This window comes from Rhododendron vialii, chromosome 10a, assembly GCF_030253575.1.
Source record: "Rhododendron vialii isolate Sample 1 chromosome 10a, ASM3025357v1".
In the NCBI taxonomy this organism is placed as follows: domain Eukaryota; kingdom Viridiplantae; phylum Streptophyta; class Magnoliopsida; order Ericales; family Ericaceae; genus Rhododendron; species Rhododendron vialii.
In genome coordinates, this window is record NC_080566.1 from 683,908 (window position 1) to 698,414 (window position 14,507).

Consider the following 14,507-nt stretch of genomic DNA (forward strand, 5'->3'; position numbering starts at 1 on the left):
TTTTTCTCACAATTTTCTTTCTTAATCATTTTCTTTTTTATTTTCCAAAAATTCCAAACGGAGTTTAGTTAAACTTGCATGAACATTGAACAGCCAAACCCCTATCTATCCCGGCACTGAAAAATTTCTCCCTATCTGAAACCTTTGACTCCGCCCACAAAACCTCAGCCTCAGAATCAATCATGCAAAAGGCCTCCTGAAGTTCTCTCTCTCTCTCTCTCTCTCGCTTTGATGGCATGTCTTTCTCTCTCTTCAATGGCCTTTGCTCCTAAAGAATCGACCCTGGGCTTGAATTACTTAAACAGGAGTAGCAGTATATGTTTGTCGCAAATCGAATTTGGTCCGATTAAGAAGTGTCGAAGAGTTGGGTTTTCCGTTTGCAGAGCTACCTTGAACAGCTTTCCCAACATAGACGCCGATGACTTCCGACATCCTCTTGACAAGCAGGTTGTAATTCGCCGTTCCTGTTGTTGTATACGATTGGGGGGGATAAACGAGCCGAACAATTAGTTGATGAAGCTTGGTTTGAAAAATTACAAGTGTTAGAAGCTTAGTTTATTTAACAGACAAGCTTCTTTCGAACGAGCTTTAACCGACGCGAGTAGCTCAAATTTCGATTGAGCCGATTGGTAGTCAAGCTTGGTTTGAAAGCTAAACAGCTTAAAAAAATAAAAGTTTAAGCTTTGTTTATTTATGTAACAAATTGATCTTGAACGAGTTTTTAACCAACGAGCATGAGCTCAAACTCCAGTAGAATCGTTCGTTTATCAGCCCTATATCTGATTCAAACTTTCTTGTTATCTTTTCTTGTTTGTTTGTTCTTTTTTCTAGTTACTAAACTTGGTTCTTTATTGTATTTTGTTTCGGCCAGAATACGCTGATTATGAGGGCGATTCCGGGGCTAAATGAGCTTGTTAAAGGCGTACTAGGTAACGGAAGGCAAATATGCAGTTAGATGTTATTTCTGTTGGGTTTGTGAAGCCTAATTGAGTCCAATTTGCATTTTGCTGACTGAACAGCAATTACGGTAAGTCGGAAATTGCTGATGTTAACACTAGGTTATAAGTGGAGTACTTGATATATGCAGCCGATGTAACTGTACTCTATTCTTCCTTCGATACATAGTGAGAACTGGAGCGAGCCAAGGATGTACTGCACAGTTTTTTCTGAATGTTCTTCGTTTGTTGCGTATTTGTTGGTTTGACCAATTTATCAACAAATACTTCACTTGAGCCTCTGTTTCAGTAGTAATTTTAGCTTCACTGAATGATGTTGTTACCAGTTTGACTCTTGATAAATCTAGACTTCTACTCACGGTCCAGTTTAAGTTTGTTGAATTTACTAAGGTTATGAGCACTAATCAGTTGATTGTTTCTGAATTCGGGTTCTTTGACTTCTATAACTTTAATCTCATCATGCACTCATGCCTATAGTTGCACGAAGCGGTGGTGGGAGCGGAAGCAGGGGAGCGGGGGATTATAGAAGCTCCCAAGGTTGGGAGCATGAAAGGAACGTGTACATATATGAAGAACATAATGTTGCATAAAATATACACTTTAAAAGTACAATCATATTAGAGAGTAAAAAAATATGTGCCAAGTAAATTAAGTGCCAAGTCCACCATAAGTGTAAGAATTGGGCTAGTTTCACAACATACATTTTCTTTTCAATATATCATGACTTGTGCTAGATATGAGTTTATCAAAGACCAATTACTAAGGCCATGTGAGAAATCCCTGTTTTTCTATACAAGGATTTTACAAAAGCTCCCATCTTCGTAAGGAACGTGCTTCCATCTCAATGGGGGTGGGAGTGGACTCCTTTTGAGCTCCTTAGTTGGGAATGCAGGAGCGCGCTCCTAAGGTGGGATCAGCACGACTTTAGAAGCTCCCTGCAAGTAAATGACATGCCATGACACCATTTTAGAAGCTCCATGCAACTAAATGACATGCCTAGATGCCCTCTTTATGGTGCGTACGCATACCCTGAGCATTCACATGTAAGATGCATATGCATGTACTTTCTATTGAAGGAATAGGGGTTTTCCTGGTTAATCAATTGGCTTTATTCAAGTTCATGTACTAGTATGGTTTTTCAAGCCAGATGTTGGTGGCAAAGCTCTTATTGGTCCATAAGGCAATGTAAGCCTAGTGGTTTCTCTATGCAATTGGGCATTATTTGCCTGCAACACTATGTTATATACTATCCTTGATTGTAATAGAACTAACCAAATTCAGAATACCAAATGTGTGAAAAAACAATGCCAGATTTTCTACGCCCTAACCATTTGTAAGTGCTATGAGAGTTAAAACAAAAGGTCTGACTAATATATTTCATGCTTCGTTCTTGGACCTTTCATCTGCTGGTTTTGTTACTTTTGTATGAGTTACTGATGCTTTGAGTTCTAGCCAAAATGAACCATAAACGGGGCTCATGAAAACATAGAAAACATAAAGTAGGGGGGAAAAGTAGTAATGACAAACGGGTAAATTGAGGTTTGACCATCTATTCGTCAGGCATCGTATGTATTAGCAGTAGCACATTTTTCCATGTTCCTCACTTCAAGTTGATTCTTGATTGGTGACGATAAAATTTTAAGTCTCCGTCGACAAAAGCTACCAGTGGGAGGAATACTGAGAATCGTGTCCTAAAATTACCTTTGTTATTTGAAGTTCTTTTTTCTTCCCCTGCCGGAAGGAATGAGTTTCATCAAAGGTGTGCTTTATGGGTAGATTTCGCTACTAACCCTGATATATGAACATGTCACTGCAGGAACCGTTGCAGAGACATTCATGGCACTCGAGAATATGGGGACTTCAGTTCTTGTTTCTGAAAAGCAGGTTGTTTGGCATTCAATTAGGGACTTAGTCGAGGGAAGAGATATCTTATGGCATAAGCATCCTCATGATCTGTTAAGTTGATGGTAGCTAAAATTATTGAGGAAACTTTTACGCATTGCCACTTATGATTTTTCTGAACCTTCCACATTGCATGGTTTTTGTGCGGTTAAAGTTCAAAGATAAAGCTAGGGTATTACTTATCCTATGTTCTCAGTTATTGGTTACATGGTAGTTCAACTTCTGTTTTTTTTCTTCATTAGCTTTATCATATGTGCACTCAAGAGATGATGTGCGTGAGTGTTTATTACTGTTTCCAGTGCCAAATGTATTTTTCTGGACAATTATGTTATATGCTCTCTTTTAAGTTTACTCATGTTGGTGAACCCCAGCTTCCTGAACTGCATCAGCTAATGGTTGAGGCTGCGGAAATTCTGAAGACTGAAGCTCCTGACCTTTATGTGCGCCAAAGTCCAGTTCCCAATGCCTATACCCTAGCTATCAGCGGTAAAAAGCCATTTGTCGTTGTTCATACTAGTCTTGTGGACCTTTTGACACGAAAGGAATTGCAGGTCTTCACTCTCTCTTTTTTCACGGGCACCACCATTTTTTTTAGTTGTACCTTTCTTGAAAATACAACCGATGCTTTCAAACATTCTTATGAAGCAAGATTCTTCAATTTAATGCTTAGTCAAGGATCAACCAATGATCTTTACTTGTATCGGGCGTATTCCAAATATGTAACTTATTTTTGAAGTTATTACTGTGTTTGAGACGATGCAGTGCAGTGCTTTTAATAATCTCTTGATAATGCATTAATAGGCTGTTCTGGCTCATGAGTTGGGTCACTTGAAATGTGACCATGGTGTATGGCTGACAATTGCAAATATTTTTATTCTTGGGGCGTACGGTGTTCCTGGTAGGTCTCTCTCTCTCTCTCTCTCTCTCTCTCTCTCTCTCTCTCTCTCTCTCTCTCGTTTGTATTCCATTTAAGTTATTGAAGTGCTCTCCATATCATACCTTTTTAGAGTAATTATATATTCATTCAGATACTTTACCCAGAGTAGTGGATCTGGTTCCCCAAATTAGTGAGTTTTATGCAGGAGATGTTTTGGGGTTCTATCTAGACCGGAATTACAGAATGTAACTTCCGAAATTTTCTGTCTGGTTTCTATTGCCTTTCTAAGAAGATGTAGTGGCCATGATGATAATGAATAATTTGCACTCCTTGGTTGATATGGTCAGCCTTTTCTGTTGTTTTACTTCTTGCTATTTTTGGTAAAGGATGCAGATCTTGTCACTAGCAACATTCACACAAATTGTAACGGATATAGTGTTTATGAATCATAGGGTCCTAACAATCTTGTTTCACGTTTCACAGGGCTTGGTGGGCTGATAGCTCAGGTTCTGGAAGAACAGCTATTCCTTTGGCTCCGAGCGGCAGAGCTTACTTGTGATCGTGCAGCCCTTCTTGTTGCTCAAGACCCAAAGGTACACAAAACCCGAAATGTTTGGACGATAAATAAAGTGGCTGAATTAGTTATTTTTTAACAGTGTTTAGCTTTTTAATTTGTTGCCTTTTCATTTGATGTTCCTACAAGAGGTTGTCGTCTCGGTTATCATGAAATTAGCTGGTGGCAGCCCATCTATTGCTGATCAACTAAATGTGGATGCATTCTTGGAGCAAGCTATTTCTTACGACAAAGCTTCTTCAAGTCCATCCGGGCGGTATATAAGGTAGGCGTGCACAACAGCTTTGGTCCTCTTTGTTTGATAGGACTGATAGTGTATGGATATATAAGTCCATACAATAAGTAAAACCCGAATTGGATTACTGGTCACGGGATTAATACCAAATCCTCAACGTATTATATGTCTTGTGTTTTGTGGGATATCAAATGAGATAGATATACCAAGCTTTGAGTTACCTGGAGGCGGCACCTTGTGTTGTCATATGTCACTTTGCGTGTTCGAACCATCGTATCTAGTGCTGCAAACTAGATACGATGGTATTATAAGTCTCGGTTCATTTGCAGCCCTATAATGGCGTCCTCTACCTTCCTCTAAAAAGAATCAGACGGATATTAAATCCCAGCCACAAACGTGAAATATGTAACAAACGGGTCCTTAGAGTAGCAGTATTAACTTAAGGAAATGCCTAACTCCCAATTTTGTTCAGAAATGCTCAAACAAGGCAACTTTCACATCCACTTCCGGTTTTACGTGCTCGGGAGATTGATGAGTGGTCAAGGAGTCGAGAATATAGAAACCTTCTGGTTCGCACATTACCAAAAGAATAAAGACCTATCGTTCGGAAAAAGCATGGAAATTGCGATGCTGAAGTTTGAAAGCTGATGCAGCTAGAGTACATTATACGGTTAGTCTTCGGAAGATTCATTATTTCGCTCTCTACATGGTTGTTAAATTGCTCTCTGCCTGGGGGACAATTTGCCTATCAGATATTGTTGGTTGAATCTTTTGGTGCTTATTTGTGTTTCCTTAACTTGATCACTTGCAAAGTTTCTTTTCCTGCTCTCTGTCTCAGATCTCAATATGGATATGTGGAGGGAGTGCTCGAGATGCAGTGGGTTGGATTCAGACTTATATACTTTCTGTGAAATTATCGGATATTCATCCTATTGTAAATGTACCATAGTGAAATTGTACTTGTATAGGGTTTGGTGGTCATTCTTGTCAAATATGTTTAAACATGGCTTGTTTTTCGAGCGACTTAATCTCAAACAAGCTTTTATTGAGCCGATCACGAGTTGCTTGAATCTGTTAAACAATAGAAGCTAAATGAGTTGTGTAGTAACTTGTTCAAGTGTGATACATATGACCGCTTAGTGGAATCACGAACGTGAGCACGGGTTCGAACTTGAGTAGTTTAGTTTGTTTATTAGCTCTAAAGTCATGTGACCATTTCTTTTCTTATTTTCTGGATAAGATAATCATTTGTTCTCTAATTTGTAATTTTAAGGGCACTGAGCAACATAATAGGTCAAAAGTACCAAATTACTTCTGAAAAATACACCTCTCACTGCTGTCATATGACTCGTAATTTGTCTATGCAAAACAACTGTATTTTGCCTCTTATTTCTGTGGCTCTCTTTCAAGAATAGATATTACGTATAACGGACACAACATGCTCTCTTTAGAAATAAATATGAGATGTAATGGATGCGATATCCCGAGTGAAGGAGTAGATGTAAGGTGTAATGGATGCGATATCCCAAACGAAGGCACGTGGAGGTTTTCTAGTAGGACCCACCTTATTTGAGATTTTCATTTGGTTTGTAGTACTATATATATGGTTACAAGTTACAACCCAATAGTTATTCATGTTTATGGGCCGGGCGGGGCCGTGGGGTGTTTTGGCTGGTCTGGGCCGGACCTATGCTTATTTGCTTGGCTCATTTAGGTTGCATTTGGGTGTCTTGTTTTGTTTTGGGTGAGCTTGGGGTTTGGTTCAAACATTAGTAGTAGTTATGGGCTTTGAGTCTTGTTGGCGTCTTGCTAACAAGATGTTGTTAAAATTGAGGGGTGGAATAGTAGGTTAAGATCTTGCGAGAAGAAGTTGCTCAATGCATTTCTTTTTCTACTGTATTATGCTAATTTCATTTTGTAAAATACTTAATCTCCCCATTCTAGGGGGGACATGATAGTAGTTATTCCACCACTTACTCCCACTTAACCAGCCCCAGCCAACAAAGTATAGTGACCACGGCTAGATATTGTCTTAATCTATTGTCTATCTTTTTTTTGATTGGCGAGAAACTTCATTAACATTAAGATAAGCATGAAATTGACAACGTAAGAAAAAGAAAAGCATCGAGAGAGATTCGAAGAGTATATGAATTCTCCTAGTGTTGCTACTTGCTAAAAGCCTAAAGCTAAACGTAATCCTTAGCGTCACATGTTCTAAATAAGCATAAAACAACAAACGGAAAAAAAGAAAAAAAGGAAGAAGAAAGAGTTGATAAGATGCCAACTAATTAAAAAACAATAGAAAACTAATAAAAAGCCACCTAAAAAACGTACTATAAAAACCAAGAGAGGCTAGGCTCCACACCAATCACTCTCCCACCGGCTGTTTCCAAACAATATTATCTCTTGCCATCACAAGTACTGCTAATCTCCCTTGTATATTTTGCTTACCAAACTTTAGAACTAATTTGCATGTGATGCCTAGCCTTAGCAGCCTAGCTGCCTCTTGTCCCTTATCTCTTTCTGGTCTAACAAGCACATATTCTGAATTCTTTCCCATCCCTCAAAAAAGCACATATTCCTGGGATATCATTACCAACCAATGCAGGGGAAGAGCACTTGGTGGGTTATAGAATCTCCAATCGTATCATTTGAGGTTTGTTTGGTTTGGGAGACCAAACTATGCACTTTTGCATTTCGTATTTTGCGTGTTTGGGAGACGATTGTAAGAATATTACTATGTCAAAATGCATTCATAATAATAAACCGGGGAATACAGAGCTTTTTGAATTCTGATTATACTTTACTCACAAAATTCCCCGCGAAATCTATTCAGCATATACCATCCGAACACTTTTACAGAGTCTCGTTAAAACTCAAAAATCTATACCTAGAGTTCACAAAACATAATCAAAATTAATTGACTCCCAACCACCTCCTATTCAATTTCATAATATGACTACTTGTTAAATGTACGGAAAATCATATGCCCCATGTTCAAATCTCACTGTCAGAAGGTGTAGCTTTCAATTAGGGATCCACGACAAGGGCTTCTAGCTCAGTTGGTCTTGTACCAGTATTTACTACTTAGGTACTGGAAAGTTTTGGGTTCGAGCTAATGGAACAATGTCAATGTCCCTTATAATAATCTAACTTAACTAACATACTAACATCCTACTGTCTGACCAAAAAAAAAGGGGGGGATCCAACTTATATCTTAGATCTTTACTCAGAAAAAATGCTATTTTGAAAACATTACAGAGAGATAAACTGAATGATTGTGAAAGGAAAACTGAGAAAATGGTCGACTTCCGTTTTTTATACAGAAATCCAAAAAAAAATTGTTAGCGACGAACTAACTTAAAAGTAGCAAATATTGAGAGCCTCCATTTTGAATGCTTGGGTTGGAGAGAAAATCGTGCCACTTCTCCTACCCAGTGTAGTCAAAATCACGTACCACTCGGTACAATACACCTTGCTTGGTGGTCAGCCGGTTGGCACTGGGCTTGTACGGAAATCTCAGCTGGTGCACACTACTGTACTTTTTTCCTTTGATTAAAAAAGGCTTGAATTTTAAGATAATTTGACAAAATTTGTAGTTCGTAATACGTTAATCATTTGCAGTTGTACACAAGTATATTACGAAGCTTAAAGCACATATTGTGATAAGTCCGAAATGGTATGAGATACACGGCGGTACCAGCATATACTGTCCCAATACGAAAATCGATTTGATGACCGATAAAGGATCGACAATTTTGCCCTCTCTCCTTTGAACTACTTGTTATTGAGTGATTATCGAGTGCTTTAGAGTGCTTAGGGGGCCGTTTGATTTGGGCGGCCAGGATGATTTGAGTAGTTCATATATTCAATGCTTTAGGAGTGCTCAAGGGAGGGGTATTCACAACGATCTATACATTTAGTTATGGATTCCCATAAATGCGTGAGTGTGAGTCCTCGGAGCATCCCGTCCCGTGGCCGCAGTGTTAGCTCCAAGAGGACTTATTATTAGTACTACGGAGTAGTAATTTGTAGGTGTTTTGAGGGCCCTTTGATATGGTCGGCCCAAAAGATTTGAGTAGTTTCTTATATGAAATATAAATAAAATAATAGTAACTGGAAGATCCTCCAAAACAAGGACACAGCGATAGAAAATCTGAGGCGACGTACCGAAACGTATAGCAAATTTATAAATGTGGGCATGTGCTCATTTATGTATCCAGGACCCTACATGGTGTGCTATCACCCTTCAACCTGCCACTTCCAAAATGATTGAGATAGTGTCAAATATAGATCCAGGGGGAGATTACCCTACCCGACCCGAGATTGTTTGGTAAAACAATTTGATGGGGAATTTTGAAGCAATAAGTTGATAGAGATATCAATAGAGAGATGAGTAATAACAAGAGAGAGAAATTATGAAAAACCATTAGGAGTGGAAGATAGCAGTGGGGTTGAGCCGAGTTCTAAACAGGCAGATGAGACAGAGTCTAGCTCACCGGTTATCACATTGAAGAGATCCGCCAGGATAGCAAAACCTAATCTGAAGTACCTTTCGTCGTTGTATTACTTGTTTTTGACAGATAGTAGAGAACCATACGAACACAACACCAAATATAATTCCTCACATAAATGTGGGTCCCACATACATCTAACACACATGATCCACGTGTATGTGAGGAGTTGTGTTTTGTGTTGTGTTCGGATGATTGTGCACTTAGCGTTTTTGGTCGAATTGGATCCTCCCCAAAAGAACGAAGATTATGATTGAAATCATGTAAACTCTTTGAGAACATGAACAAAAGGAACATAACAAGATAACAATTTCGAATCGGAACTAATTTAATTTCAAAACAAATGCATTTCGAAATTATATCAACGGGTGTCCGAAACTATAACCCTACATGTTAGATGAAGATACTAATTCGCACTTTCCAAATTTAGAAGCCTAAAACCCGTGCAGGCAATCTTGGCATATATCCTACGTGTTAGATGAAGATGCATGATTGGTATTGATGATGCCAACACTTGATTTGATTTTGGCTTCAGAAGAAGTATTAATTGCATATAACACTGGCCATCTGATTTATTTTTTATTTTTTTTGAAAATGTCAAATTCATTTCATAACAAAACCTGAAGGCAGTACAGATTCCATCAAAAGATATAAGAATGAACCAAAACTACCAAGACTTCGACCCAGGCACCCTCTACAAAAGCAAGACTGACGAAATGCCTAGATTAAGAATCAATCTAGGTTTAGGTGGTAGAGAACCCCAACGGATCTCCAGCTCAAACACCTACTAAACAATAAGCACAGTTGAAATCTGATAAACAACAACTAAAAAACTACAAAAAGAAAAGTACAGTTCTTCTGCCGGAGCAAACACCAGCTGGTTGATTTACCCACCGAAGATCTGCACACTCCTCTGTTGGATCAAGTCGTTGAAGCCAAACACATCCAGACCTAATTGCCACCGCCACACACCTCCGGATCCGAGGAAGACTCTGACCAAAACACAGAGCACGACTACGACCTTATTGCCCACCATCCAAACCCACTGGATCTGGTAAAGCCAAACCGGTACACCAAGCCGAACTGGGGGAAACCCAGCCGGAGAAAAGGCACAAATAGCCCAGAAAATCTACCGAAAACCACTAGCCTCTTACCTCTCTGCCACCACGATTATTAACACCCACACTCCGATGTCGAACGACCACCCGCTACCAGATCTGGAAAAAAAAGGAGGAGCCGAACCAAAAGGAGGCCAACAGGCCAAGGCTATGTGTAAATGAGAAAGGAACAAATCCTTTAATCATCTCACATGGGAAATGAACAAAATCCAAAACCCGAGCCCAAACTTCGCATCACTCACATGTAATCACCATCACCAAATGACAGCAGCTAGAATAGCAAACCAAATCCTCCTAAGACTAATATCTGCTTTCTATGAAAATCTCCAACCTTCCCACCGGTAAACAGAGGAGCGGTAGGGCAGAAAACTTGCCTGCAAACTCAAACTCACCTGCGAGGTTGATCGGCGGGAGCGGCGGAAAGGGGGAGGCGGAGGCACTTGTTGATGACTGAGGACGGGGCCATCAATGGATTCTGAGACGGGTGTCGTTGCAAATTTTCTTTCAATTTTGATCGATTTGGTTTATGAATTTACGGGTTTATGGGTTTTTGTTCTGGATTTGCAAGAGAGAGAGAGACAGACGAGGGGAGAGGTGTTTTGATTGTGTGTATCTTTTAGACTTTCTATCATGTGCAATTGGGGCACTTAACGGGAGAAATATGCCACGTTATCACTTTTGTGAACAAATTGGATGGAGTATAACGGCAGGGGCCAAGATTTGGAGATTTTGTAAGTTCAGATGTTTAATTGAAATAAACTTAAGTTCAAGTGTTTTTTGGCATTTGGGTGAAAGTTCAGGTGCCATTTTAATATTTTCCCAAAAGAAAATGAAAATGCAATTATTATCGAGATACGAACCTCTTCTACTCCTGATATGGACCTCTTCCACAGGTGATTATGCTAGTGGAAGGCCCATTCAAAAGCCAAGATAAAGCCTCGTATAAATTGGCCACACCCCTTTGTTAAGCGAGAAAAACCTTTTTACAGAGCTCTATTTCGCGCGTCCAAAAGTGTTTTGAACGTTTCAAATTGAAATTCAAATTTTACCGATCAAAACAAAATTTTTACCGATCAAAATTTGAAAACATATTCCAACTATTAATTGCCGAGATGGATGAATGAGATTGCGCAGAACCGTGAATAAATCATTCTCTTGTTAAGCACCTCATATACCATGTCACCTCGATCAGTCTCAAAGTCAGACTTGGCTTCGATGAAATTCTAGTACGAGTAATTAGGTTCAAGGAAAATTTGGTAGACCAGTTCACATGGGTAAAAAGCCAGACCAGTTCACACTGTGTAAAAGCTCCAAATTTCCTAGCAGAAAGTCTACACTTCCCGACCCATTTTCCCGATCGGAATCCCGACGCCCCGCCGGGCCCACTCTGGCCACCGGACCGCTGATCCGAGCCGTCCAAAAATTCTAAAAAAAAAATCCGAGTGAGCTAGCGAGAGAATCAATGGCATCCGACTTGTTTAGGTGGCCGATCCAAACACTCCATTTTTTATGTGTATATTTGTGTATATATACACAAAAAATGGAGTTTTCGGATCGGCCACCTAAACATGTCAGATGCCGTTGATTCTCGCGTAAGCCCACTCGGATTTTTTTTTTTAGAATTTTTGGACGGCTCGGATCAGACATCCAGTGGCCGGAGTGGGCTTGGCGGAGCGTCAGGATTCCGATCGGGATTTCCTGGTCGGGAACCGTAGCTTTACTGATTTCCTAGCAATAATTTACTGACAACGAACCTTTTCAAAACGGAAGATCATGGCCTTTTCCCTTGTCCAACTCACCACCTTATAAATACTACTCCGTACATCACTAATCTGATTTCCTGTTTTATAAAATCCCCAAAACACTATACCTAATATGTGCATTGGACTATATAGAATATACTACTAGTCGTTATTCACCACTACACCCTCGCATTCCTATTATTTCCCTCTACAAACATGGTTGGCATGTCAATTTTTCTATCCCTTGCACACCCACTATTGATAGCCATCCTCTGCATCTCTCTCTACTCGCTGCACACAATCTCATGCAGATTCCGGCGAGAGTACAGCAAGTTTCCCGGCCACGGACCGCCGACGTACCCGATCATCGGATGCCTATTTTCCTTCTACAAGAACAGCCACCGCCTGCTGGACTGGTACACCGAACTCCTCTCCGATTCCGCGACGCAGACGATCGTGATCCGCCGGTTCGGGGCCCGCCGGACCATCATAACGGCGAACCCGGAAAACGTGGAGCACGTGCTCAAGACAAGATTCAGCAACTACCCAAAAGGCAAGGCATTCACTGAAATCCTGGGTGACTTTCTTGGCCGTGGGATATTCAATGTGGATGGGGAGCTGTGGTACACCCAGCGCAAGTTAGCCAGCCATGAGTTCAGTGCCAGATCATTACAAGAGTACATCGTGAGCACTCTGGTGGAGGAGGTGGAATCTAAACTTCTCCCGATCATGGAGTCTCTGGCAATGGAAGGTGATCAAAAGGTTGTGGATTTGCAAGAGTTGCTGAGAGGATTAGCCTTTGACATCGTTTGCAGGCTGTCACTAGGGATTGATCCCTGTTGCCTTGATCCTTCTCTCTCCGTCTCACCCCTCGCAGGTGCTTTCAATGTGGCGTCTGCGATGAGTGCCAAACGGGCGCTGGAACCGGTTTCGGTCATTTGGAAGATCAAGAGAATGCTTGGACTCGGGTCGGAAAGAAGACTCAAGGACGCCATTGGAGAAATCCGTGCATTCGTCGCAAAGATCATACGCGACAAGAAGAAGCGCATTTTCGATGAGGAGAGAGCGGGAGAGGATCTCCTGTCGAAGATGATACTGGCAGGGCACGACGAGGCGTTTCTGAGGGATATGGCGATAAGCTTTATAATGGCGGGGAGGGACACGACCTCGGCCGCCATGACGTGGCTCTTCTACGTGCTTTCGCGAAATCGGGACGTAGAACAAGAGGTGGTCCGGGAGCTGGGATTTGTTGAAGACGAGAGATTGTCGAGCTACGAAAAACTCAAGGAAATGAGATACCTGGAGGCTTGCCTTTGCGAGTCGATGCGGCTCTTCCCTCCGGTTGCTTGGGACTCGAAGCACGCGATCGCCGACGACTCCTTGCCGGACGGAACGACGGTTCGCGCCGGAGACAGGGTGACTTATTTCCCTTACGGAATGGGGAGGATGAAGGCACTGTGGGGGTCGGACCGGTTGGAGTTTAAACCGGAAAGATGGTTTCCTGAACCGGGGAAAGAGGGTAGGGGATGGTTCAAGAAGGTGTGTCCATATAAGTTTCCGGTTTTTCAAGCCGGTCCGAGAGTGTGCCTTGGGAAAGAAATGGCTTTCATCCAAATGAAGTACGTTGTGGCTTCGATACTCAAGCGGTTCGAGATTAGACCGGCCGGTTTGGGCAGTCCGGTCTTTGTGCCCATGTTGACCGCTCATATGGCCGGTGGTTTCAAGGTCTTCGTCCGCAGGAGACAGGAACCCATCATTGTCACAAGCCCCAAGAATCGATCAAACCATTAGTAATAGAAGTCAACGGTTCAGATTTAGTCACATTATATTTTAAAATGGATTTCGATCCTGCTCTTGCACTCATGAATTCTAATTGTTTGACGCTTTCATAATTAGATTTGAGCACCCGCGGCTGCAAGCGCATTAGCATGAGACAACTGTTTTGGATCTGAGAGATGCATTCCGATTACCAAAGCTCACATGTGTTTGGAGTCTTGGTCTTGCAGTTAGTTTACTACAGTATGTTTTACCCACGACGGGAAGAGACGAATTTGTGCATAGTTACGCAGCAGTGCTTTATTCTATGTATAAAGTGTAAACATCTTGTTCAGGAATACGACGTATCGAGGTCCAGAACTTTACATACCCTATCTTGACCATTAATATAGGTCCCGGGTTCTCCACTGCTCAACCCCATGGGGTATCTCAAATGGCAACAGAGATGAGATAAACTATAAATTTAAACATCCTGAGTTTCAAACTTGACAACCTCTTGAGATCAAGCCGCAAGAGAGATTTTTTTTTTCTGAATCTCTTAGTCCCCGACGTGAATGGTCTTGCCTTTGACTAAATTGAGAAGAAAAATAGTCGAAGTAAGGGTAAGCTCTAGCACGCCACTTACCAACAAAACAAAACAAAAAACCTCAACTGCTCGAGACCCAGTGTAAAGATGAAACCACTTAAAAGTGGATGGCATGGAGTATTTGAATTGGTGCTAAAGGAGTCAAAAGGTTATGTCCAAAAAATTTATCTTCAAATAGTAGTATGAAAATTACATGACTTTACAAAAAGAAAAAATGAAAATAGGAC

General features: G+C 41.0%; 3 protein-coding genes across 6 annotated transcripts in view; 2 read left to right on the top strand and 1 right to left on the bottom strand.

Annotated features, from left to right (window-relative positions):
* Positions 1-6,118, bottom strand: part of LOC131304236 (mitochondrial import receptor subunit TOM20-like) — a 28,868-nt gene extending 22,750 nt beyond the window's left edge. For both annotated transcript variants that reach the window (XM_058331395.1, XM_058331394.1), the window contains exon 1: positions 6,114-6,118. The gene's annotated coding sequence lies outside the window, so the exon portion shown is untranslated. The remainder of the gene's footprint in view (positions 1-6,113) is intronic.
* On the top strand, positions 72-5,593 carry LOC131304234 (plastoglobule-localized metallopeptidase 48, chloroplastic). 3 transcript variants are annotated; one of them, XR_009192335.1, is made up of 9 exons: positions 72-447; positions 872-929; positions 2,773-2,840; positions 3,230-3,409; positions 3,660-3,756; positions 4,219-4,328; positions 4,441-4,574; positions 5,017-5,214; positions 5,383-5,593. XR_009192335.1 is itself a non-coding variant. In XM_058331392.1 (8 exons), the coding sequence occupies exons 1-8, from the start codon at positions 232-234 to the stop codon at positions 5,135-5,137; spliced, it is 984 nt and encodes a 327-aa protein (XP_058187375.1). In that variant the 5' UTR covers positions 106-231; the 3' UTR covers positions 5,138-5,593. The 3 variants fall into 3 exon arrangements, 1 of the variants encoding a protein (XP_058187375.1); XR_009192336.1 differs by having other exon boundaries at positions 106-447; positions 5,358-5,593; XM_058331392.1 differs by having other exon boundaries at positions 106-447; positions 5,017-5,593.
* Positions 6,119-12,009: 5,891 nt separating the features above from the next.
* On the top strand, positions 12,010-14,063 carry LOC131304238 (cytochrome P450 94B3-like). The gene is made up of 2 exons (XM_058331397.1): positions 12,010-13,724; positions 13,815-14,063. The coding sequence occupies exon 1, from the start codon at positions 12,135-12,137 to the stop codon at positions 13,707-13,709; it is 1,575 nt and encodes a 524-aa protein (XP_058187380.1). The 5' UTR covers positions 12,010-12,134; the 3' UTR covers positions 13,710-13,724; positions 13,815-14,063.
* The last annotated feature ends 444 nt before the right edge of the window (positions 14,064-14,507 follow it).

Bases quoted from the DNA above. Each gene is read 5' to 3' on its own strand.
- LOC131304234 (XM_058331392.1), top strand. From the start codon at position 232: ATGGCATGTCTTTCTCTCTCTTCAATGGCCTTTGCTCCTAAAGAATCG. The intron at 2,841-3,229 runs GTTGTTTGGCAT...GGTGAACCCCAG, and splicing joins TTCTTGTTTCTGAAAAGCAG to CTTCCTGAACTGCATCAGCT. The intron at 3,410-3,659 runs GTCTTCACTCTC...ATGCATTAATAG, and splicing joins TGACACGAAAGGAATTGCAG to GCTGTTCTGGCTCATGAGTT.
- LOC131304238 (XM_058331397.1), top strand. From the start codon at position 12,135: ATGGTTGGCATGTCAATTTTTCTATCCCTTGCACACCCACTATTGATA.